This window comes from Schistocerca cancellata, chromosome 9, assembly GCF_023864275.1.
Source record: "Schistocerca cancellata isolate TAMUIC-IGC-003103 chromosome 9, iqSchCanc2.1, whole genome shotgun sequence".
In the NCBI taxonomy this organism is placed as follows: domain Eukaryota; kingdom Metazoa; phylum Arthropoda; class Insecta; order Orthoptera; family Acrididae; genus Schistocerca; species Schistocerca cancellata.
The window spans coordinates 248960577-248985626 of record NC_064634.1 but is presented as its reverse complement, the minus strand read 5'-3'; the positions used below and the strand labels follow the sequence as shown (position 1 = coordinate 248985626).

At 42.0% G+C, this 25050-nt stretch overlaps 1 protein-coding gene across 1 annotated transcript in view; it reads left to right on the top strand.

The window, feature by feature from the left end:
* LOC126100187 (putative fatty acyl-CoA reductase CG5065) overlaps nucleotides 1-24682 on the top strand; it is a 149248-nt gene extending 124566 nt beyond the window's left edge. Inside the window, exons 7-8 of the mRNA XM_049910746.1 lie at nucleotides 802-1059; nucleotides 24537-24682. Of these exons, the coding sequence (XP_049766703.1) occupies nucleotides 802-1059; nucleotides 24537-24618 (340 nt within the window). The 3' untranslated portion in view covers nucleotides 24619-24682. The remainder of the gene's footprint in view (nucleotides 1-801; nucleotides 1060-24536) is intronic.
* Nucleotides 24683-25050: the final 368 nt, after the last annotated feature.

Below are 25050 nucleotides of genomic sequence, written 5' to 3'. Positions count from 1 at the left end.
GCTAAACATACAGAGGGGGAAGGAATAATCTACTAATAGAAGATTGGAATAAATACATACCCCGGCAGTGTCAAATACTAAGCTAGTTATGCACATAAATACAAAGAAGCAGTTGTGAGTAATTGTATTAACTGTACAACCAAAGGATGATTAAATAGAAAAGGGACATGCTGTTGCAGAAATAAATTCACTTGAATGGAAATATACTGTATTGCATGAATGCAAATGAGATGCAGTTGTCATATATGTGCTTACAATTATATGTTTGTCGGGACCACAAGTATTTTATCAACTTACTGACTTTTTTGGCCACTGGCCATCTTCAAATGACATTAAATATATTGATGCAAAGTAACTTGTCAGTGTTACCAGTAGAAATCGTAAGTGAAAACTGTTGGTGGTACAAATCATAAGTGTAAACTATTTGCACTTGCAAGTTGTACAACTCTGAAACTTTTAAGAGTGAAAATCACCAGAGATGTGCACTGTCTACATTGGAATACTGTAAGGCAGCTTAAAGCAGCTGTTGGTTTGTAAATTATAATTTCTTGCTATAATTGAAAAATTATTGGCCCATCATCAGCATCATGCTTTTTGCAATTCTAATTAAAATTTAAAAATTGAGTTTTCTCTGATTATGATATTGCTTGATGGTGAATTTAGTTATATTGAGCTGATTAGACAATATGAAACAAATTTATATCAGGAGCAAATGGACAGAAAAAAAATTATTATGATAAAAAGTTTATTTCAAGTCATAAGCATAATAATGTGAATGAAAATTATTTTATGTTTAAACAGACTTCTGAAGATAGCTCGACGCATATACCTTGCCAATACAGCACTCAGCCATTTTATGCTTAATGAATGGAAATTCTCGAATGAAAAAGCATTGGAGCTGGAAAAATATCTGTGTGGTTCAGATATTCAGACATTCTCTTATCGCACGGATGAAATAGATCACATGAAATTTTTTCGTAATGGCTTGGTCGGGGCCCGGAAGTATTTGTTGAAAAGAAGTGAGGATTCTCTTGAAAGTGAAAGAAGACACCTGAAAAGGTAAGTGGGACTTCATATTTATAACTTAGACCTCTTCTACACACATCAAAAGAGAAACAAAAGTAAGAATGAAAATGTGGTTAAAAATAATGCTATGTACACTACTGGCCATTAAAATTGCTACACGATGAAGATGACGCGCTACAGACGTGAAATTTAACCGACAGGAAGAAGATGCTGTGATATGCAAATGATTAGCTTTTCAGAGCATTCACACAAGGTTAGTGCTGGTGGCGAAACCTACAATGTGCTGACATTAGAAAAGTTTCCAACTGATTTCTCATACACAAACAGCAGTTGACCAGCGTTGCCTGGTGAAACATTGCTGTGATGCCTCGTGTAAGGAGGAGGAATGCGTACCATCACATTCCCAACTTGGATAAAGGTCAGATTGTAGCCCATCGTGATTGTGATTTATCATATCATGTCATTGCTGCTCGCGTTGGTTGAGATCCAATGACTGTTAGCAGAATACGGAATCGGTGGTTCAGGAGGGTAATACGGAATGCTGTACTGAATCCCAACAGCCTCATATCACTAGCAGTCAAGATGACAGTCAAGATGGCTGTTACAGATCGTGCAGCCACATCTCGATCCCTGAGTCAACAGATGGGGACGTTTGCAAGACAACATCCATTTGCATGAACAGTTCGACGACGTCTGCAGCAGCATGGACTATCAGCTCGGAGAACATGGCTGTGGTTACCCTTGATGCTGCATCACAGACAGGAGCACCTGTGATGGTGTACTCAATGACAAACCTGGGTGCATGAATGGCAAAACGTCATTTTTTCGGATGAATCCAGGTTCTGTTTACAGCATCATGATGGTCACATCCGTGTTTGGCGACATCGCTGTGAGTGCACATTGGAAGTGTGTATTCATCATCTCTATACTGGAGTATCACCCAGTGTGATGGTGTGGGGTGCCATTGGTTACATGTCTCTGTCACCTCTTGTTCGCATTGATGTGGACGTTACATTTCAGATATATTACGAACCGTGGATCTACCCTTCATTCAATCCCTGCGAAACCCTATATTTCAGCAGGATAATGCACGACCAAAATTTGCAGGTCCTGTACGAGCCTTTCTGGATACAGAAAATGTTCAACTGCTGCCCTGGCCAGCACGTTCTCCAAATCTCTCACCAATTGAAAATGTCTGGTCAATGGCGGCCGAGCAACTGGCTCGTCACAATGCGCCAGTCGCTACTCTTGATGAACTGTGGTATTGTGTTGAAGCTGCATAGGCAGCTGTCCCTGTACACGCCATCCAAGCTCTGTTTAACTCAATGCCCAGGCTTATCAAGGCCATTATTATGGCCAGAGGTGGTTGTTCTGGGTACTGATTTCTCAGGATCTATGCACCCAAATTGCGTGAAAATGTAATCACATGTCAGTTCTAGTATAATACATTTTTCCTATGAATACTCGTTTATCATATGCATTTCTTCTTGGTGTAGCAATTTTAATGGCCAGTAGTGTAGCAACAGCAGCACACTGGTACACACACTACAGTGTTAATCAATGAATTGTTTTCCATAATGAAGGAAAGTGTGAAGAAGAAAACATGTAGATAATTGTGCTGTTTGAGACTTTTCTGGCATAATAACTGCTTCAATGATTTATGGGCATCATGTTGTATAATGTTTGAAAGCTCCACAATATTTCAACATGAAGCTGCTCATCATCTTCAGATGCTGCAGGCTTCTATTCAGTCCCTTGTTGGCCAGTCTTGTGTGGCAGTTGAAGCTGAATTTTTAATTTTCACATTCAAGAAATCATCCACACAAGAGAACTGTGCAAACATACCATCATTTGACCATCAGACTGGCTTCCATATGGATGACATAGTAATAATCATTGGCATAGAGAAACAACTGAAAGATGTGAACGCAAATAAATCATCAGGTCCCGACGGAATCCCAATTCAGTTCCTGCAATTATCATGAATCTCTCACCAAGCACAGAGTCCTAAGTAACTGGAAAAAGTGCATGTAGCTCCAGTATATAAGAACAGATCCTCAAAATTACAGACCAATATTCCTAATTTTGGTTTGCTGCAGAATCTTTGAACATATTTTCAGGTTGAATATATTAAACTTTCTTGAGATAGAGAAGCTTATGTCCATGAATCAGCATGTTTTTAGGAAGCATCACTCATGTGAAACCCAGCTTGCCCTTTTCTCACATGATATACTGACAACTATGGGTGAAAGGCAACAGGCAGATTCCATGTTTCTAGATTTCCAGAAAGCATTTGATGTGGTGCCCCATTACAGACTGTTGACGAAGGTACAAAAACAGGGAATACATTCACAGATATGTGGGTGACTCAAAGACTTCTTAAGTAATAGAACCCAGTATGTTGTCCCCAATGGCGAATGTTCATCAGAGACAAGAGTATTGTCAGGAGTGCCCCAGGAAAGCGTGATACAACCACTGTTGTTCTCTATATAGATAAATGATTTGGTGGGCAGGATGGGCAGCAATCTGTGGTTGTTTGCTGATGATACTGTGGTGTATGATAAAGTGTTGAAATTGAGTAGTTGTAAGAAGATACACGATGACTTGAACAAAATTTCTAGTTGGGCTGATGAATGGCAGCTATCTGTAAAGGTGCACAAATATAAGTTAATGCAGATGAGTAGGAAGATCAAACCTGTAATGTTCAGATACAGTATTACTAGTGCCCTGCATGACACAGTCAAGTCATTTAAATATCTGGGTGTAACACTGGAAAGCGATGTAAGATCGATGAGCATATTAGAACTGTGGCCTCCCATTTATTGGGAGAATTTTAAAAAGAGTGGTTCACCTGTAAAGGAGACTGCATATAGGACACTGGTACAACCTATTCTTGAGTACTGCTTGAGTGTTTGGAATCTGTACCAGGTCAGATTGAAGGAAGGCATCAACTCAATTTGGGCTAAGGCTGTTAGATTTGTTAACAGTAGATTTGAACAACATGTAAATGTTACGGAGATGGTTTGGCAACTCAAATGGGAATCCCTGGAAGGAAGGTGACGTTCTTTTCAAGAAACACTACTGAGAAAATTTAGAGAATCAACATTTGAATCTGAGTGCCAAACAATTCTACTACTACCAACATACATTGAGCATAAGGATCATGAAGATAAGATACAAGAAATTAGCGCTTATACGAAGGCATATAGACGGTCATTTTTCCCTCGCTCTATTTGTGAATGTAACAGAAAAGGAAATGACTAGTAATGGAACAGGGAACCATTTGCCATGCACCGAATGGTGGCTTGTGGAGCATCTATGTAGATGTAGATGTTTTGCTGCTCTGGCTCCTCAATATATGCACCAGCTCACAAGAAAAGTGCAGGCACCAAGGGATGGGGCTGCATTGTCATCGTAGATGAACCACAGAGGATGTTGATATTCAAATACGGGCCATGGTCTTCACATCTGCAACACAAGATGGGTGGAGGCTCAAATTGTGGTCCTGTAAGCACATGAACAGAGTGTTGATGCCCAGTTTCAGTGTCCTGATTCCGAATATCCACCTGAGTTGCAACAATGGATTTGTTGGTCTGTGGCCACCACCAGTGGTTGTCCCCATGCTTTGCTAAGTTGAAATCCCATGTCTCTGTAGTTCATGCTATGTCCCTTGTCAAAATAGTGTGCAGCAACAGCAAACTTTTCTGGTTGACCTAGTCTGGTGTGATGTCCACATTCAGTGCATCTATCTTTAACAGTGCAACAAGACTGGCCAGTGTATGATTTCCCACACTGGCAAAGGATTTTATATATCCCTGATCTCATTAGACCTAGGTTGTGCTTAATAGAATCCAGTATCATTTGCATTTGCACTGGAAGATGGAGGGAACATTTTATTTGATGTTTTTTGAACAGCTTACTGTTCTTAAAGGAAACACTACAAACACAAGTTAGAAAAACCATCCTTTGGAGTTCTCCATTTCTGTTGGCTGTTCTTGAGGTTAGTGCAGACAACTTGAAATGCACCAGAGCTTAGACATTTTTGCTTTATGTTGTACTGAATGGTTACTCTGATAAGCAGATTGTAAATGCATTTCAACCAGCATGCCTTAAACCTCAAGAACAGCCAGATGAAATGGAGAACTCCATGAGGATAGTTTTTATCCTACACTGTTGGTGTGTGCTTTAACATCAGAAGGTTGTTCAACAAACATGAGATAAAATGTGTCTTCCACTCTCCTGCAGGAGTGCAAAAGATGCTGGGTTTTGTTGAAAACAACCTAGGACTAAGGAGACCAGGGATATATAAAGTCCCATGATAGTGTTGGAAATCATACGGTGGCTAGGCATGTTGCACTGTTAAAGATAGATGCATTGAACATAAAAGTCACACAAGAGTAGGTCAGCCAAGAAAATCTGCTGATGCTGAACACTGTCTTGACACAGGACATAGAATAAGCAACAGAGGGATGAAGAGCCTTCATTGACCTCGATGTATTGGGACTCGGTCATTAAAGAATCAGTCAAAATACATATAAGTAATGATCTAGAGCAATGGGATTTCAACTTATCAAGGCATGGGAATCAGCATTGGTGGCACAAAGGCATCATTAGCCACAGACCAAGTCCAATGAGTCAACACAGATGGCAATTTCAAGTCAGGATGCTTAAACTGGACACCAACACACTGCCTGAATGCGCATAGGGCCAAGAGTTGTGGCCACACATGACCACACATATGCAGAGACTGTGGCCCATTTCCCTGGCACAGGGCTCTGGACGTCAACATTCTGTATGATTCATCTACAATGACGTTATAGCTGTATCAGTTGGTGCCTGTGCTTTTGTAGCAGACCAGCATATACAGGGTGGTCCACTGATAGTGACCGGGCCAAATATCTCATGAAATAAGCATCAAACAAAAAAGCTGCAAAGAACGAAACTTGTCTAGCTTGAAGGGGGAAACCAGATGGCACTATGGTTGGCCTGCTAGATGGCACTGCCATAGATCAAACGGATATCAACTGCGTTTTTTTTTAAAATAGGAACCCTCATTTTTTATTACATATTTGTATAGTATGTAAAGAAATATGAATGTTTTAGTTGGACGCCTTTTTTTGCTTTGTGATAGATGGCACTGTACGAGTTACAAATGATAAGTACGTGGTATCATGTAACATTCCACCAGTGCAGACGGTATTTGCTTTGTGATACATTACCCATGTTAAAATGGACCATTTACCAATTCCAGAAAAGGTCGATATTGTGTTGATGTATGGTTATTGTGATCAAAACGCCCAACAGGTATATGCTATGTATGCTGCTCGGTATCCTGGACTACATCATCCAAGTGTCTGGACCATTTGCCAGATAGTTACGTTATTTCAGGAAACAGGAAGTGTTCAGCCACATGTGAAATGGCAACCACGACCTGCAACAAATGATGATGCCCAAGTAGGTGTTTTAGCTGCTGTTGCTGCTAATCTGCACATCAGTAGCATACAAATTACGTGAGAATCGGGAATCTCAAAAACGTCGGTGTCCAGAATGATACATCAAGATCGATTACACTTGTACCATATTTCTATGCACCAGGAATTGCATGGGGATGACTTTGAACATCATGTACAGTTCTGGCACTGGGCACAAGAGAAATTATGGGATGATGACAGTTTTTTTTACATGCGTTCTATTTAGAAATGAAGCGTCACTCACCAACAGCAGTAACATAAACTGGTATCATATGCACTATTGGGTAACGGAAAATCCTCGATGGCTGTGACAAGTGGATCATCAATGACCTTGGCGAGTTAATGTATGGTGCGGCATTATGGGAGGAAGGATAAATGGCCCCCATTTCCTATTTTAAAAAACGCAGTTGATATCCGTTTGACCTAAAGCAGTGCCATCTAGCGGGCCAACCATAGCACCATCTGGTCTCCCCCTTCAAGCTAGACAAGTTTCGTTCTCTGTAGTTTTTTCATGTGATGCTTATTTCGTGAGATACACTATGTCAATTTTACAATTTTAAAGTGTATAACTAAGCCAGTGGCATAATATCCCAGTCAGTAAAGACCAAGACAGTTTGAATGTGGGAAACAATTCCTATAATCCACTGAAGAGTGAAAATTCATTCTAAAGACAATCTCCCAGTCCATGGCTAAGCCATGTTTCTGCCATATTCTTTCTAACATAAGTGCTAGTTCCACAAGTTTGTCAGGAGAACTTCTGTGAAGCTGGGAAGGTAGGACATGAGGTACTGACAGAAATACAGCTGTTGAGGACGAATCATGACTCATGCTTGGTAGAGAGCTTGACCATGAAAGCCAAAGGTCCTGGGTTTGAGCACCAGTCTGGCACAGAGTTTTCCATCCAACTGGAAGTTTCATATCTGTGAACACTTTGCTGCAGGGTGACAACTCATTCTTGAGACAATGAGTGATATCAATTTTACATAATGGAAATACCATTCATTGGCTTATTTACATAAATTAATGTGCAAAATGCACAGATTTTACACTTAGCTCATTACACTAACATGACTAAGGTAAACACAGTAACGTTAGTTTATCCCATGAAGCAGGAATATTCATAGACCACAACAACACATGTCTTTTGTATGACCTACTAAGTTTTGAGAAGTACACAATAACTTTCATACAGTAAAAGCTACAGACCTACTATTAGCTGATGAAAGCGGCAGCAGATATAAAATTAGAAAAATAGCTGCCACAAGCCTTTATGACCATAGTAGAGTGAATTACAGTAGAAGAAGATAAAAAGAAGATAATTATGATTAATAAGAGACAGACTACTGCTCTATTTGGGGTGCTAGCATAGGAGCTTTTCCATTTTTCTACTGTATATAAATTTACTGGGAAATCTCATAGAGCAGCTTCTGGTGTTATTACTTAGTGAAATTTCAAATTTTTGGCTCTCTTAGTGATATATTAACAGTTCATTAATTAATTCATTGTGATCCATAAATCCCACCAAGAACAAGAACCTTCAGGAATGTGGAACAAGTTTAGGCAGATATTGAAAAGAGACTGACAAATAACAGAAACTGAATCTGTAGACCTTATTAATAATAAACTGTAATTTTGCTGCTTAATGCTGTTCATGCTTAGGCCAGCTTAATCTCACCAAGTAAATGAAAAATAAATCTGACACTTTGACAATGAAGACAATTAATTTTAAACACTCACTAGCTTCAGCTGTTCCAAATTGCACGTTCACTAATTAAAAGTCAGATTACCTTTCAGTTTAGAGGTTTCCATGCTGTGTACTCAGAAATAGTTTGGTACAAATTTCTTCATCAAAAGTGTTAAGAAAAGGACACTCAAATTTCAGATAAGTGTCACTGTTGAAGTCTGCAATTATAAGCACAATATACTGAGTGAAAAACATGGACACACTTGATGTACACAGTTAATATAAACACACAGAAGTTTGAAGTTACACTAAAAAAAGGAGTCAATCAAAAATTGAGTCCATGCATAGTCTGCAGTCAGAGCTAATGTAATCAATTGATAGCACCCAAAAAAGTGAAAGCTCCACATATTGAGCACATGAGGGAATGAATGCTCTGAGCTGCAGGCACATGGTTATAGGCAGTCAGCGGTCACGTGGTCTCATCAGATGATGTGACGTTCAGTCTGGGGGCACAGTTTCTTCCCAGAGAACCGCTTGTGGGGACAGCTTACAGATCACGGTACCACCGGTGGTGAGGGCTGTAAGTAAGGGTCAATCTCTGACAGATGCGTTGTATCCCTTGCTGCTCATAGAAATGGGAGAACAGGGACTAGGCAAAGCAGGGACCACTGTCAGAGACGACAGCCTTTGGGAGGTCCTTGATGGCAAATATTTGCCATTTGCACTTGGTGCAAGACCAGACTGTGGTCTCGATGCCATGAATGGAGAGCTTGTTTAAAAAAAAAAAAAAAAAAATTAAGTTGACTATGTCATATGAATACACAGTGAGGCCACCTTTCCTTAATCCATTTGGTAATTGTATGAAAAGTAGAACCCACTCTCATCTGAGCTGTGACCAACATACTATCAAGAGTAGGCTAGAATGCACTTCAACCAATACAATCAATGGTTTGTGGTCCTTGAGCTGCTGTAATTTGATGCCATACAGATAGGTATGAAATTTCTTTAGCATGTAAACAATAGCCAGTGCCTGTTTTCAGTCTAACAGTAGTTGTGTAGGGCAGGGTTGAGTGTCTCAGAAATGAATGCTATAGGATGTTCCGAGCGATCACCTTCCTGGTGTGACAGCACGGCATTCACTTCGAGCTGTGAGACATTCATGGTAAGAAGACAAGACTTTGCTGCTGAAAACAAGATGAGTCACAGCACCAACAGGAGGGCTCGTTTAAGCATTAGAAAAGCTGTGTCACCTTCTGGTGACCACTTGAATGTAACGCTTTTTTTCCACAAAGTATTGAGTGGGTAGGGTACTTTTGTAACATGGGTAATTAAACAGACATAATAGCTAATTTTTCCCATAAAGGTTTGCAGTTCCTTTAGATACTTGGGCCTGGACATGTTCTCAATGGCAGAGATGCATTGCTTGATGGGATGAATGCCCTGCTGCCCTGCTTGCTGATTATAAATCTAAGGTATCCAATGGACTGTTGAAAATTTTACACCTCTGGAAGTTACATTTGAGACCTGCATCGGTCAATTGAAAGAGGAGGAGGTTTGGGGGGGGGGGGGGGGGGGTAAAATACAGCTGGGACACTGAAAATACAGAAGGGCAACCTGTTGTACTAGTAGACAACAAAGGAGGTGTTAGATGTTGAGCACCAACAGGTTCCAAGATTACAGGTGTAATGGTGACTGCAGGTACACGTCTGACAAATCAGCCTTAATACAACAGTCACCATGCAGCATCGGAAAAGTATCTGTGACCTGGGTACATTAAAACCCTTAAAATCTCCACATAGTTGGAAAGAGTCATCTGGTTTCTTTACTATTATGACAGGAGGAGCCCATTAGATAAAGGAGACAAGAGTAATCACACTGAGGTCATTGTACATATCAAATTAAAGTCGGGTGTGACCCCAAGAAGTGTCATAGATGCTGTTTTAAATGAATTTCTACTGCTACATCTGTAGCCTGATACAAGCCAGGAGTGGGCAGATCATAATGTGAGGCAGTTAATTCTTCAGTGCCATGAAACGAAGTCTCTGTGGACTCCAAACACATATTTCCTGAAATGGAGAAACCAAATGTTTGAATTCGTGTAACGCAGACATATTTTCTGCATTACCAAAAGTAACTACTAAGAATAAAGTAACCTTGAAATGTTTTTATAAGATACTTCTGCAGTAAAAACACCTTTCACCAGTATGTAATGGGCATGAGAAGTGGTTACTTTCCTATGAATTGGTTGTAGCAGAGAGGAACCTAAAGCAACATAGGTAGTGCTATTTCTGATAGAAGAGGATGTTACTGTACTCACCTCAAAAGGGACCTCAAACCCATTCACTTGTAGGGTCAATAACAATTTGACATGCTTACCCATTTCTGGATGAGTTATGTTTCAGTGGAGTGCACTACTTGATTTAGCATACTGTTATAACGTCAAGTTGAACACATATATTTCAAAAATGACACAACACCCGTACGTCACAGAGAAAGTTGACAAAGCAAGACATGTGAACACAGTAACATTCAAATCAGTACTAAGTCCAAGTCTAGCGGCCGCTGGCTGGCTGGCCGCTTAGGTGGCGCGGCTGCTGCATGGCTGGCAGACAGCGCCGCATGTAGAGGATGCATGTAACTACGCGGCGGCACTTTGAATGATCAGCGAATCACAACACTTTTCCCCCCTTTGAAATTTTTGCACTGGTCTTGATAGAGGTGGCCTGTAGATGTCTAACACCCATAGGTGTTGTTTGACTGGCCGTAAAGTCTCGAGGAGGAGGCTTCCCATATGGACGGAAGTGTCCCCGATGATAACGGGCTGAGATGAAAGGAGACATAGGGGTCGAATCTGCTGGGGCCCCGTGCACCAATCTGCCCATTGTGGCAAGTCCAGTTGTTATGACAGGAGACATGGGCGATGTGTCGGCATCTGTAGGAGAAGGAAGCGAATAGAGTTGCTCCGACAAGTGATGGTCATCCGGTTCCTGGATGGGCACGTTACCTGGTAGTGTCCGTTCTTGTGCTGGCACCGAGACGATTGTGAGAGGGCTGCATTGTGAGTAATGAGAGATGCCAAGATCCTGAGCATCAGGTAGAGCCGAAGGTGGTGTAGCAGCATTCGGAACAGTGATGCCGGCACACGAGGCCAAAGCTGGTCCGAATGATGAACTGCAACACCCGTGTCCATCTGGATTTCATACAGGCGTTGGCCACGGTGTCGTAAGATGCAGCCAGGACTCCATTTTGGCTGCTTGACATAGCCCCGTACCCATAAAAGGTCGCCGGCAGTGAACCGGCCAAGCAAAGGCACCCGGGGCCGTGAGGTGGAAGGCCGCAGAAGATGAAGTAGCATGCGGGGCTGTTGGCCATGTAAGAGCTCAGATGGGCTGTGGTCGCCCATGGGGGTGAAACGGTAAGAAGCCAGAAATTGGAGAAGTGCATCATCAGCAGCAGAAGAAGTCAGGAGTTTCCTCATCTGAGCCTTCAATGTGCGGAGAAGTCGTTCAGCCTCACTGTTGGACTGTGGATGGAACGGAGGGGCCGTGACATGCATGATGCCGTGACAGGCACAAAAATCTGCAAATTCGGAAGAAGCAAATTACGGACCATTATCAGTGACAAGAGTAGAGGGAAGGCCTTCCAAAGAGAAAATGCGAGCTAGAGCATTGGTGGTTGCCGCGGTGGTAGGCGACGTGCAATGGACAATGAAAGGAAAGTTAGAATAGGTGTCAATTATGAGTAGCCAATAAATACCTAAAAAAGGTCCCGCAAAGTCAGCATGAATATGCTCTCAGGGCTTCTCAGGCGAAGGCCACGGTGACAAAGACGACTTCGGGGCGGCAGCCTGTGACGCACAAGGGTCACAGGCAGCGACCATGTGTGCGATTCTAGAGTCGATGCCAGGCCAGTACACATGATGGCATGCCAGAGATTTTGTGCGAGAGACACCCCAGTGCCCTTGGTGAAGGAGGCGCAAGATCGACGCACGCAAAGACACAGGTACCACAACACGTGGTGAAGCATTGTCGGTGGAAAGGAGGATAACACCATCATTAGCCGTGAGGCGGTAACGCAAAGTGTAGTAGTTCTGCAACGGATCAGAAGACTTAGTGGATGGTCGATATGGCCAACCCTTCTGAATACAGTGTAAAACCTGGGAGAGGGTAGGATCAGAACCCGTAGCAGCCGCCAGCCGGTCCCCAGTGATGGGGAACCCGTCCACGACCCACTGCTTGGCAACATCCAGGTGGAAACACAAAAGTTCGTCCATATTAAATGCCAGATCAGGACCCATGGGAAGGTGAGACAGTGTGTCAGCATTTGCATGTTGAGCTGTCAGCCAGAAATGAATCTCAATTGAAACGAGACAAGTACAGAGCCCAACACTGGAGGCGGTGTGCAGTCTTGTCAGGAAGCGACGTTGATGGATGAAATAAGGGAACAAGTGGTTTATGGTCCTTAACAAGATGAAATTTGGATCCATAAAGAAAAACACCAAACTTATGAAGAGCATAAATAATGGCCAAAGCTTCCTTTTCAATTTGAGAATATTTTCGTTGGGCATCCGTGAGCATTTAGGAGGCATAAGCAATGGATTATTCAGAACTGTCAGAAAAATGGTGCACAAGGACTGCACTAACCCCATATTGAGAGTCGTCCATGCCAAGAACGAGATGTTGGCCAGGTCAATAAGCAGCCAGGCATGGGGCCTGTTTCAGCATAGTCTTCAATTTCTGGAAAGCCGCATTTCATGATACGGACCAGTGAAAAGGCACATTTTTATGCAACAGGCGATGCAACGGCTGAGCCACCGAAGCAGCAGATGATAAAAACCTGTGATAGTATGATATTTTCCCCAAGAAGGCCTGCAGTTCCTTAACAGATGTAGGGTGAGGAAGGGCATCAATCGCAGCGACAGTTTGCTGAAGCGGACGAATACCATCCCGAGAGAGTTGAAACCCCAAGTACGTAATAGATGCCTGAAAAAATTGTGATTTCTGAAGATTACACTTAAGACCGGCAGTCTGTAAGACATGAAAAAGTGTGCGCAGATTCTGAAGATGTTCTGCAGTGGTGGAGCCAGTGACAACAATGTCGTCCATGTAATTGATACACCCAGGGACAGGGAACAATAATTGTTCCAAGAATCGCTGAAAAAGAGCAGGGGCACTAGCAACCCCGAATGGCAAGCGTTGGTATTGATAGAGGCCGAAAGGCGTGTTAAGGACCAGAAACTGCCAGGAAGCAGCGTCGAGAGGAAGTTGATGATAAGCTTCAGACAGGTCAATTTTAGAAAAATACTGGCCTCCCGCAAGTTTAGTGAACAGTTCTTCAGGTCGGGGCATAGGGTAAGTGTCGATGAGGCATTGCGCATTTACAGTGGCTTTAAAATCGCCACAGAGATGAATATCACAACGACAATGACAGGAGAGGACCACTCACTGGAAGTGACAGGAAGCAAGACCCCTGAAATAGTGAGACGATCCAACTCCCGTTTTACCTGATCATGAAGGGACACAGGAATGGGCCGAGCCCAAAAAACTTAGGCCGAGCAGTGGGTTTGAGCATGATATCAGCTTCAAAGTCATTTGCATGGCCTAACTCAGGAGAAAAAAGGGACGAAAATGTTGTTGACAAGGAATGCAATTGAGCATAAGGAATGGCATCAGAGCCGATATTGACAGGGTCATCTATGGAGAACCCACAAACGTGAAAGGCATCGAAACCAAAAAGATTTTCTGTGTTACTCTGGTCGACCACAAATATGGGAAAAGTGCGAACGACAGATTTGTAAGATAACAGCATTAAATTGTCCCAAGAGAGAAAACTTCTGTTTGTTGTATGTCCATAATTGCCGAGTGACAGGTGATAGTAGTGGAGTACCAAACTGAAGATACGTCTGAGAATTAATGATAGTGGCAGCAGAACCAATATCCACCTGCATGCAAGCATCCTGACCAAGGATTTGGACTGTGAGGAATAACTTCCCTGAAAGGGAAGAAGTGCAATTGACAGACAACACAGAAATAGAATCAGTGTCACGGTCATGAACATCATGTATGCAGTTGGATTTGAAAACGGAAGACACATGACCCTTCTTTTTGCAATTGTGACACAAGGCCCAACGTTGGGGCCACGTGGGAGTGTACTGCAGCCACGTCGGCTGGCGGGGACATGCAGCACACATCGTCAACAGCGCACAGAAGTTGTATGTCCCCGACGTCACCCCACGCCACTATTTGCACTCTAGCGGCGCGAGAAATTTCAAAAGACTGCGCGATGGATAGGACTTCATCTAGAGTCAGATTTGCCAACTGAAGGGCACGTTGCCTCACTTCTTTGTTGGGCGCCGACTGGATAATAGCATCCCGTACCATGGAATCTGCGTAGGATTCTTTATGAACATCAGTAACAAATTGACACTTTCGTCTGAGGCCGTGAAGCTCAGCAGCCCAAGCACAATAGGATTGATTTGGTTGTTTTTGACAATGATAAAAGGCAACACGAGAGGCTACCACATGCGTTTGCTTATGAAAATATACAGACAGAAGTGAGCACATTTCAGCAAAGGACAAAGACACAGGATCTTTCAAAGGAGCCAATTGTGACAACAATTGATACATTTGAGGTGAAATCCATGAAAGGAACAGAGACTTACATGTTTGTTCGTCCGCAACATGAAATGCCAAGAAGTACTGTCAAATACGTTCTTCATAATCAGACCAGTCTTCCGCCATCTCGTCGTAAGGAGGAAAAGGGTATATAGACAATGACGAGAAACGGCCCGCATTGGATGCCACAACGAAATCGCGAATCGCCAATGTGAGAAGCATTTGCTGTTCAATGAGACCTGGCAATAGTTGCTCTAAAGTAGCCATCAAAACCTATGGGTCAACGATGAAAAGGAAAAATCCCATCCTCGTCGCCAATTGTTATAATGTCAAGTTGAACACATATATTTCAAAAACGACACAACACATGTACGTCACAGAGCAAGTTGACAAAGCAAGACTTGTGAACATGGTAACATGCAAATCAGTACTAAGTCCAAGTCTAATGGCCACTGGCTGGCTGGCTGCTTAGGTGTCACGGCTGCTGCATGGCTGGCAGACAGCGCCGCATGTAGAGGACGCACGTAACTGCGTGGCGGCACTTTGAACGATCAGCAAGTCACAGCACATACATTGATGAGAGCCATCAAAGAAGGAAATGATAGAACAAGCCCTGCATCAAGCCTATTTTGCCTTGTGGTGGGCAACTGGCACACTCTATTAATGTAACCCTCAATTCTACTTGAAAACCAGGCAGCTGACCAATGTGGCCAGTGGGAGTGAGGGTGCCAGTGGAAACACTAAGAACAAGAGGGTAAATGATGCTGACTGAAGTTTCATTTAATTGGAGAACTCAGAAAATTCTCAGAGGTTGAACTATTAAAGTGAGAACTTTCAGAAATTCTTGAAGTTTCACTGCCCTGTTTAGGTACCTGTAGTCTGATGTGTTGAGCAGAAGGATACTGACATGGCACAGCACAGCCTGAGTGCACACTGGACTTCCTGTTGTGCTTATGGGAAGAGTTTACTGCTGCAACAGTGATGATGGTGGACACTGCTGACTGATGCTCCTTCTGGCTGTTTGTTTCCAGTGTGAATTCAAAAGCCTGAGCTACTGTAATTACTTTATTTAGGGAAGGGTGTAAATGTCATAAACCCCATGTGTGTACTTCCTTTTAAGCTGAGTATTGGAGGTATTGGAGGGGAAAGTCCAGAATCATGGAGTCAGGATATAACTGCAACTGTTTCTTGAGGCCACAAAAGTGCAATGACAACTAAGACCCCAAAGGTCAGTGACCCAGCTCTTACAGGATTCTGACTGCCACTTACAAGACCAGTAAAATTCCAATTTACTGTACATTATTCAGGGTTGACAAGTGTAGTGATCCAACAACATTTTATGAAGTTCAGCAAAAGATAAACTTCAGAATTTGTCATGGGGGAATACTTATGGAGCAACACCGACACAATATGCAAAGACCATGAAGGAAAAAAGTGATCATTTTTTAAAATGAACCAGTTACTTTTCAAGCAGTGAAATAGATGGTTGAGGTGCTGTAAGTATGTTTCCCAACTGTCAATGCCATCAAGAAATAAAGAAAATGGCAAAACTGCCAAGGCGTCTTGTTCCTTATAGAGAATGCTGTTATTTGCTACTGTAATAAGGCCAACTGATATTGCTGTTGTTCCAGCAGTTGTCAATTAAGGTGTTGTTGGTCCTGTTGTTGTAGAAGTCACTGGTTCATAAATTCTGGGTCAATATTGCCTCTCATATCTAAGATCTGCAAGCTCGAAAATATGCATCCCCACTACTGAAGTCTGCTGTTTGAGCACAATTTACTGGATGAAATACAGTCACACAGTAGATCCGTACATTTAATACAAACCACATGTAAGTTAAAGAAGGAAGCCAGAAAAAATAGAGTCCATGCATAGCCTGCAGTCAAAGAGAATGTATTCAACTCATAGCAGCCACCAAGTGAAAGTTCCATGTAGTGAGCACTTGACAGAATGAATGCTCACTCAAGCTGTGGGTGCACGGTTATAGCCAGTCAATGATCACAGAGTCCCACTAGGTGACGTGTACTAAAAGAGTGGGGCAGGGGTTTCAGAGTGCTTTCTTCCTAGAAAGCTGCTTATAATGACAGGTTGCAGATCATGGTGCCATCAGTGGTGAGGGCTGTAACTAAGGGTCGATCTCAGACAGGTGTGGTATCTCCATGTTGCCGTCAGAGCCACTTACAGGAGTTGCTAAGAGAATGGACCAAAGCCCTAATTGTTGGCAAAACCACTAATTGTGAGACCTAGTATACCTGAATGCTCACTCCATTTACATTTCATCTTATTGTTAGGTTAGAGGAGCACATACACAGCACAACTAGATGGAGAAGCCTGCTGAGGGCAGATTTATAATCATAACTAGTTACAAAGGTAAACTAGGAATTTTTCTGTCATTCTATAGGAGCCATGGGCATAAAAAATGGCAGTCACTACCATTAGCATTAGTTGGCAATTTCTATTTATAAAAAAATAAAAACAACTTATTGAATTCTTTAGGAATAAAGGAAATGACTCACCGAAAGGCAGAAGCACTGCGTCGTTGATAGGCACATGAACAAAAGGCACAGAGCTTGACTAGCTTTCAAAATGCAACTTCCTTTCTCTAGCTGTAGGTAAAAACACACACACACTCAACTGCACAGCCCTGGCTCCCATCATTGTGCTCTGTCAACTGCCAGCTTGGCCCACAGTTAGTGTACGGGGGTAAGGTGGGGTGGGGGTGAGGGTGGGGTGGAGTGAGGGAAAGAGAGTGCTGGGAGGAATTTTGGAGAAGAGTCTAGCAGCTCGTGGGAGAGTGGGGAGCTATCTGTGAGCTAGGTAGAGGGGGCAAGTGGCAGACGGCTGGCAACATAATTTCACAGATTAGGGAGTGTGAGAGCAGCACACAACTAGCTGATGGTGTACACATGTGCACACACACACGCACGCACGCACGCACACACACACACACACACACACACACACACACACACACACACACACATTCTCTCTCTCTCTCTCTCTCTCTCTCTCTCTCTCTCTCTCTCTCTCTCTTGGTTGGGGGTGGGGGGTGGGGGGTGGCAGTGAGTTACCTTAAGTTTAGGCCAGGAATGTTACGGGAATGAAGGATGTGCTATAATGATAGCTCCCATTTGCGTACCTCAGGAAAGCTGGTGGTGGTAGGGGGGATCTAGATGGCATGGGTTGTAAACCAGCCATTGAAATCTCACATGTTGTGCTTTCCTGTATGTTGCGCCAGTGGGTGGTCCACCTTGCTTTTGGCAATGGCTTGGCAGTGCCCATTCATTCTAGATGACAACTCATTAGTTGTCATACCAATGTAAAATGCTGTTTAGTGGTTGTGGCAGAATGGTATACAACATGGCTGCTTTTACAGGCGGCCCGGCCTCTGATGAGGTAAGATAAGCCTGTAACAGACTGGAATAGGTGGTGCTGGGTGGGTGGATTGGGCAGGTCTTCCATCTGGGTCATCCACATTGGTATGATCCCTGTGGCAGGGGTTGGGGGTGGGAGTGCTATAGGGATGGACTAGGATGCTGTGAAGGTTGAGTGGGCAGTGGAACACCACTTTGGGAGGGTTGGAAGTATCTTGGGTATGATGTCCCTCATTTCAGGGCATGATGATAGGTAATGGTAGTCCTGATGAAGGGTGTGGTTCAGTAGTTCCAGTTTGGAGTGGTATTAGGTGACATGGGAGGCACTTCTTATTTGGATGGATGTATCAGGTGTGTGTGAATTAGGTCCAAAGGGTACTGCCTCCCTGTGAAGGCCTTTGTGGGGCCTTCAGCATAATGTGTGAGGGAGTTCTCGTCACTGCAGATGCATCTACCACGGGTGGCCAGGCTGCCAGGCTGTATGGGAGGGATTGTTTGGTGTGGAAGGGATGACTGCACCCTTAACTAGCTTCCCAGCTCCCCACCCCCATGAGCCACTAGATGCTTCCCCCTACGAATCTGCATCCCTCAAACCATCCCACCACCCAGCTCACCCCAGTACACTCACTGTTGGCCAGTAAGGAGCTGACAGTCAAGTGAGCGCAATGTCGGGAGCCAGGCGTGTGCATGTGAATGAGTGTGTGTAGGTCTGTGTGCATGTTTTTCCTACAGCTAGAAAAAGGGAGTGCATTCTGAAAGATAGCCAAGCTCTGTACCTTTTGTTTGTTTGCCTATCGATGATACAGGACTTCTACCTTTTGGTGAGTCATCTTCTTTATTTCTAAGTGATTCGTAATTTTCAGCCAGAACTTCCTACATTGTGAAACAATTTCTTGCATTCTTTGTATACCAAGTTAAAAATCCCATCATTGAAGTCTTTTGGAGAACAAAATAAAGATTTTATTTTCAAATGGCCTTTCCTTTCAGATGTATGTTTTATACAAAATGAGAGAATAATTTACATTTAATCACATGCAAGGATATGACAGAATAATATATACCTGCAGGTTCATTTTTGTTTTTTATACGTTGAAATACATTCTCATATGATCTAATTATGAAACATAGGACTAAATGATTCTATCAGTAGTAGTTTACAAAATCAAAACAAGTTGATTTTTGTTAGAAAGATGTATATCATATTAAAGAGGTCAATAATAAAAGACACATAGCCAGTACCCAAAATTGCAAATTAATTGGACCACATAGCAAGGTCAGACAATGCAAGTAAATAAAATCCCTAGTATTCTTAGTCATTGTCTGGTACATAATTCATACATAAGGCTTACATTAATTAACATAGATTTACAAAAGAAAATTAGTACTCTTATGTTTTGAACAATTTACTCTTGTACAGAATATCATGAGCCACAATGTCATTGTAAACAGAATGATGAACAAGACTGGAACTTAACGGGTTCTACTACATTTATCTCTGATAAACTGCTGATTATAAACACATTAACTCATAATACACTCCTGGAAATGGAAAAAAGAACACATTGACACTGGTGTGTCAGACCCACCATACTTGCTCCGGACACTGCGAGACGGCTGTACAAGCAATGATCACACGCACGGCACAGCGGACACACCAGGAACCGTAGTGTTGGCCGTCGAATGGCGCTAGCTGCGCAGCATTTGTGCACCGCCGCCGTCAGTGTCAGCCAGTTTGCCGTGGCATATGGAGCTCCATCGCAGTCTTTAACACTGGTAGCATGCCGCGACAGCGTGGACGTGAACCGTATGTGCAGTTGACGGACTTTGAGCGAGGGCGTATAGTGGGCATGCGGGAAGCCGGGTGGACGTACCGCCGAATTGCTCAATACGTGGGGTGTGAGGTCTCCACAGTACATCGATGTTGTCGCCAGTGGTCGGCGGAAGGTGCACGTAACCGTCGACCTGGGACCGGACCGCAGCGACGCACGGATGCACGCCAAGACCGTAGGATCCTACGCAGTGCCGTAGGGGACCGCACCGCCACTTCCCAGCAAATTAGGGACACTGTTGCTCCTGGGGTATCGGCGAGGACCATTCGCAACCGTCTCCATGAAGCTGGGCTACAGTCCCGCACACCGTTAGGCCGTCTTCCGCTCACGCCCCAACATCGTGCAGCCCGCCTCCAGTGGTGTCGCGACAGGCATGAATGGAGGGACGAATGGAGACGTGTCATCTTCAGCGATGAGAGTCGCTTCTGCCTTGGTGCCAATGATGGTCGTATGCGTGTTTGGCGCCGTGCAGGTGAGCGCCACAATCAGGACTGCATACGACCGAGGCACACAGGGCCAACACCCGGCATCATGGTGTGGGGAGCGATCTCCTACACTGGCCGTACACCACTGGTGATCGTCGAGGGGACACTGAATAGTGCACGGTACATCCAAACCATCATCGAACCCATCGTTCTACCATTCCTAGACCGGCAAGGGAACTTGCTGTTCCAACAGGACAATGCACGTCCGCATGTATCCCGTGCCACCCAACGTGCTCTAGAAGGTGTAAGTCAACTACCCTGGCCAGCAAGATCTCCGGATCTGTCCCCCTTTGAGCATGTTTGGGACTGGATGAAGCGTCGTCTCACGCGGTCTGCACGTCCAGCACGAACGCTGGTCCAACTGAGGCGCCAGGTGGAAATGGCATGGCAAGCCGTTCCACAGGACTACATCCAGCATCTCTACGATCGTCTCCATGGGAGAATAGCAGCCTGCATTGCTGCGAAAGGTGGATATACACTGTACTAGTGCCGACATTGTGCATGCTCTGTTGCCTGTGTCTATGTGCCTGTGGTTCTGTCAATGTGATCATGTGATGTATCTGACCCCAGGAATGTGTCAATAAAGTTTCCCCTTCCTGGGACAATGAATTCACGGTGTTCTTATTTCAATTTCCAGGAGTGTAAGTTGACTTTAAAATATAAAATAAGAATAATATTAATAAAAATATTTATTGAGTAATGACAAATATAGCAGAAACTGTAGCATAAAATGACAAAACTATATGTGAGAGAAGTACAGTGTACATTTCTGATGTTCTAATTAGATACATTCTGTACCAGCATTACCGAATTCCATTCTGTAAAATGACACTTGAAGCTTTTGATCAAATGATATATGTATTCAATACTGAAATGACTTTCCTTTTCATTGTAGATACTGTTAACGTCTCTCTCTCTCTCTCTCTCTCTCTCTCTCTGTGTGTGTGTGTGTGTGTGTGTGTGTGTGTGTGTGTGTGTGTGTTTGTGTGTGTGTGTTCTAAGAGATGAAATGTTTAGTACTGCCTACACACACATATAAAAGTAAGTGCATTACTGTTAGTTTCATATGTGTCTGTCAGCAATACTGCACATTTCACATCCTGAATATACAAATCTAATGGCCAGACAAAAAACCCAAATGATCACGCATCTCAAGAATACCACTGCACCTATAAAAGAATATATAGAAAAGTGCTACTAACAGCAAACAAGTCTTATAATGATAAAATTATAGATAAAGCAGAAAACAAGACAAAAGCAGCCTGGAATGTCACCAAACAGGAGACAAATAGAATAAAACCTAAACAGGAAAACATCCTCTTACGTCACAATGGTATTATATTACAAGAGCCTAAAAGAGTAGTAAACTTTGCCAATCAATATCTCAGCAATATAGCCACCAAACCACAACAAAAATTTGACAGAAAACAGCATGTACAATCACTAAATTATGTTCCAAACATAATGATACTGCAACCCACCACCACAGAAGAAATAACCAGCATTGTTCAGAACCTGAAAAATAAAACCACAACAGGTATAGATGAAGTGCCTATGTGCCTGTTTAAAAACAGTATAGAAAGTCTCAAAGAGCCTTCAGCACACATCTTAAATGAACCATTCATCACAGGTGACTTCCAAGAGGCACTAAAATATGCAAAGGTTTTCCCATACTTAAGAAAGGCAACCCAGAAAATATAGAAAACTACAGACCTACATCTTTACTGGCATCCTTTTCAAAAGTAATAGAAACCATAATGAAAAACAGACTAATGGGATATCTAACAAAGTACAATCTTCTGCACAAAGAGCAGTTTGGTTTCAGGCCTAACAAAAGCACACAGACAGCTGTAGCTCAATTTACAAACATTGTTCTTGAAGAACTAGATAAAGTAAACCAGGTAACAGGCATCTTCCTAGACTTCACCAAAGCTTTTGATACAGTTGACCACACAATCCTGCTAAACAAACTGGATGCACTTGGCATAAGAGGAGTAGCAAACAGATGGTTTCACTTATACCTGAAAAACAGGGTGCAATGGGTAGAAATCTCTCAAACTAACAACAATCACACTATAAAATACTTCTCCAATCCAGAGTATATTAACATTGGAGTCCCTCGAGGAAGTGTGCTTGGTCCTATTCTCTTTCTGATATATATTAACGAAATATTGTATAAACTTGGTGGAATGGTACTGTTTGCGACGACAGTAACATCCTACTCACTGATGCATCACAAAACATACTAAACAATAAAGCTGAAGAAACATTTAAGCAAGTGTGCAACTGGATAGATAACAGTTCTTACTTTAAATGTAAACAAAAACAATAGTATCAGCTTCCACAGCAATAAAAAATCCAATGGTAGCTCTATAAAAGTGAAAGATGAAAACATAGAATGTGTCTGAAAAACAAAATTTCTGGGGATGCATACTGACACTCAACTAAAATGGACTGAACATATTAATGCCCTTGGAAAGCGAATAGCATCATCATGATATGCCCTTAGAATAATAAAATCAGTGTGTAGTAACTCATCCACAAGAGCAACATACTTTGCATATGTGCAGTCAATCATTTGTCAAGGAATAATCTTTTGGGGAACAAATCCTCAGAATATGCAATAATCTTCAAACTACAAAAAAGAGCCATCTGAATTATGACAAGTAGTAACAAGAGAATGCACTGCACCAATTTGTTTAAATCTATGGGAATCTTGACTGTTCCCTGTGAATACATTTTTCAAACAGTGATTCACATAAAGAAAAACATCAATCAGTACCCAACGAACAGTTCCCTACACGAACATGAAACCTGATCAAGTCACCACATACATCTGAGCAGAAAAAAAAAAAAAAATGAAAACACAGGAGGTGTACTATACAATGGAGTTAAACTATTCAATGAACTTCCACAGAATATAAAAGATAGAAGTGAAATACATGCCTTCAGACATAGCCTAAAAAAGTTAATTGTTAAAGAGTGTTTTTATTCTGTCAAAGATTACTTGGAAAGTAAGTAAATTTTGTCGACAATGTGACTGATTAAGTACTGTGACTAGGGGTTTTCTTTGGTATGTTCAATACCAGAGTGGTACATCAGGTATAATCATGAAACACAGTAAGGCAAATAACTGAAGTTTATATTTAGGTAATGCAATTGTACTTTTATATACACTTGTGTCTGTACCATATATATATGTATTTATTGACATTGCTGATGATGTATTTTTTGGCATGTTAACAATGTGACTGATAAAGTACTGTAACTAGGGGCTTTCTTTGGTATGTTCAATAACAGAGTGGTAGATGATGTATAATCATGAAACACAGTAAGACAAATAATTGTAGTTTATATTTAGGAAATGCAATTGTACTTTTATATACCCTTGTGTCTGTATCATATATATGTATTTGTTGACAACATCCATACAATCTATATTGTCTACAGATGGATAGAAAAAAAAATAATTTATTAGTTATTATAGTTTGAAAGAAATGAGCTGCCTCAGTTTCACAAGGGTAGCACTAATTATCCATGACCAGACAACCTATCTGGCATAATGATAATAAATTATATACACAAACATTCCTCATTAATCAGTCTATCTATTAATGAAAACTATATCAAAGTCCCTACAGTAGTCCCTGACAGAATAACACAGTGAGGTTCTTTAACTTAATAATATGTATAGATATAATATCCTTAAATTTATGTCTGTTGTTGCAGTTAATAAGCAAGTGATGGAGACAGAGAAAAATGATTTGTGTGTCTACTGATAATTTCAATATTAGTTCTTTAGTTGCCAATGCTGAAGGCCTGTATAACTGTCTTGTTGATGTCTTATTAGAAGAAGCCTTTTCTTTCTGTATTTCTGTAAATTGTTGTCATTTCTTTGATTCACTGATGAGATCATGATGGGAAAGCATTATGACTGAAACAGCAAAGTAACAACCTATGTTTAGCCTGACACTTCAAATATTGCCTTGCTTGATTTTTTCACTGTCATAAAGCTGCTTTTATGGGATTCTAATGTCTTGTTATTTGTTTCAGGATGTATTATCTAGCCCTGCTGACAAATAGCCTATTTGCTGGTTTGATTCTGTGGTACATCTATACTAAATTCATAGCATAACAGTATTAATGAAATATTAATTGTTTAATGTTTTATAATGCAGATATTAATTTTATGTCTGTCATGTTTCACTAGAAACATTGAAATCTTCATTTAACATAAAATAAATATATCTCTTTTGAATAAGACAAATTTTCCTTTTAATTCAGACATCCATGGAGGAAGAAGACCATATACTGAAGTTTTAGAGAAATACAGGAACAAATATCTTTCAGTGTTGGGAACTGACAATTTATTTAGTGGTCTTTCAAAACTGCGGTTTTGCTTCAGGTATTGGATGCTAATGTGTTATTCTTCTAATGAAATTTCCTTTTATGCCACCATACCATAAAATAATCATCTGCTGCCTGTCTGGGGGGTTGTGAGTTATGTGACAAATTTCAGTTCCAAACCTAATAAGAGGTCAACGACAACTGCTGTCTATGAGTGCAT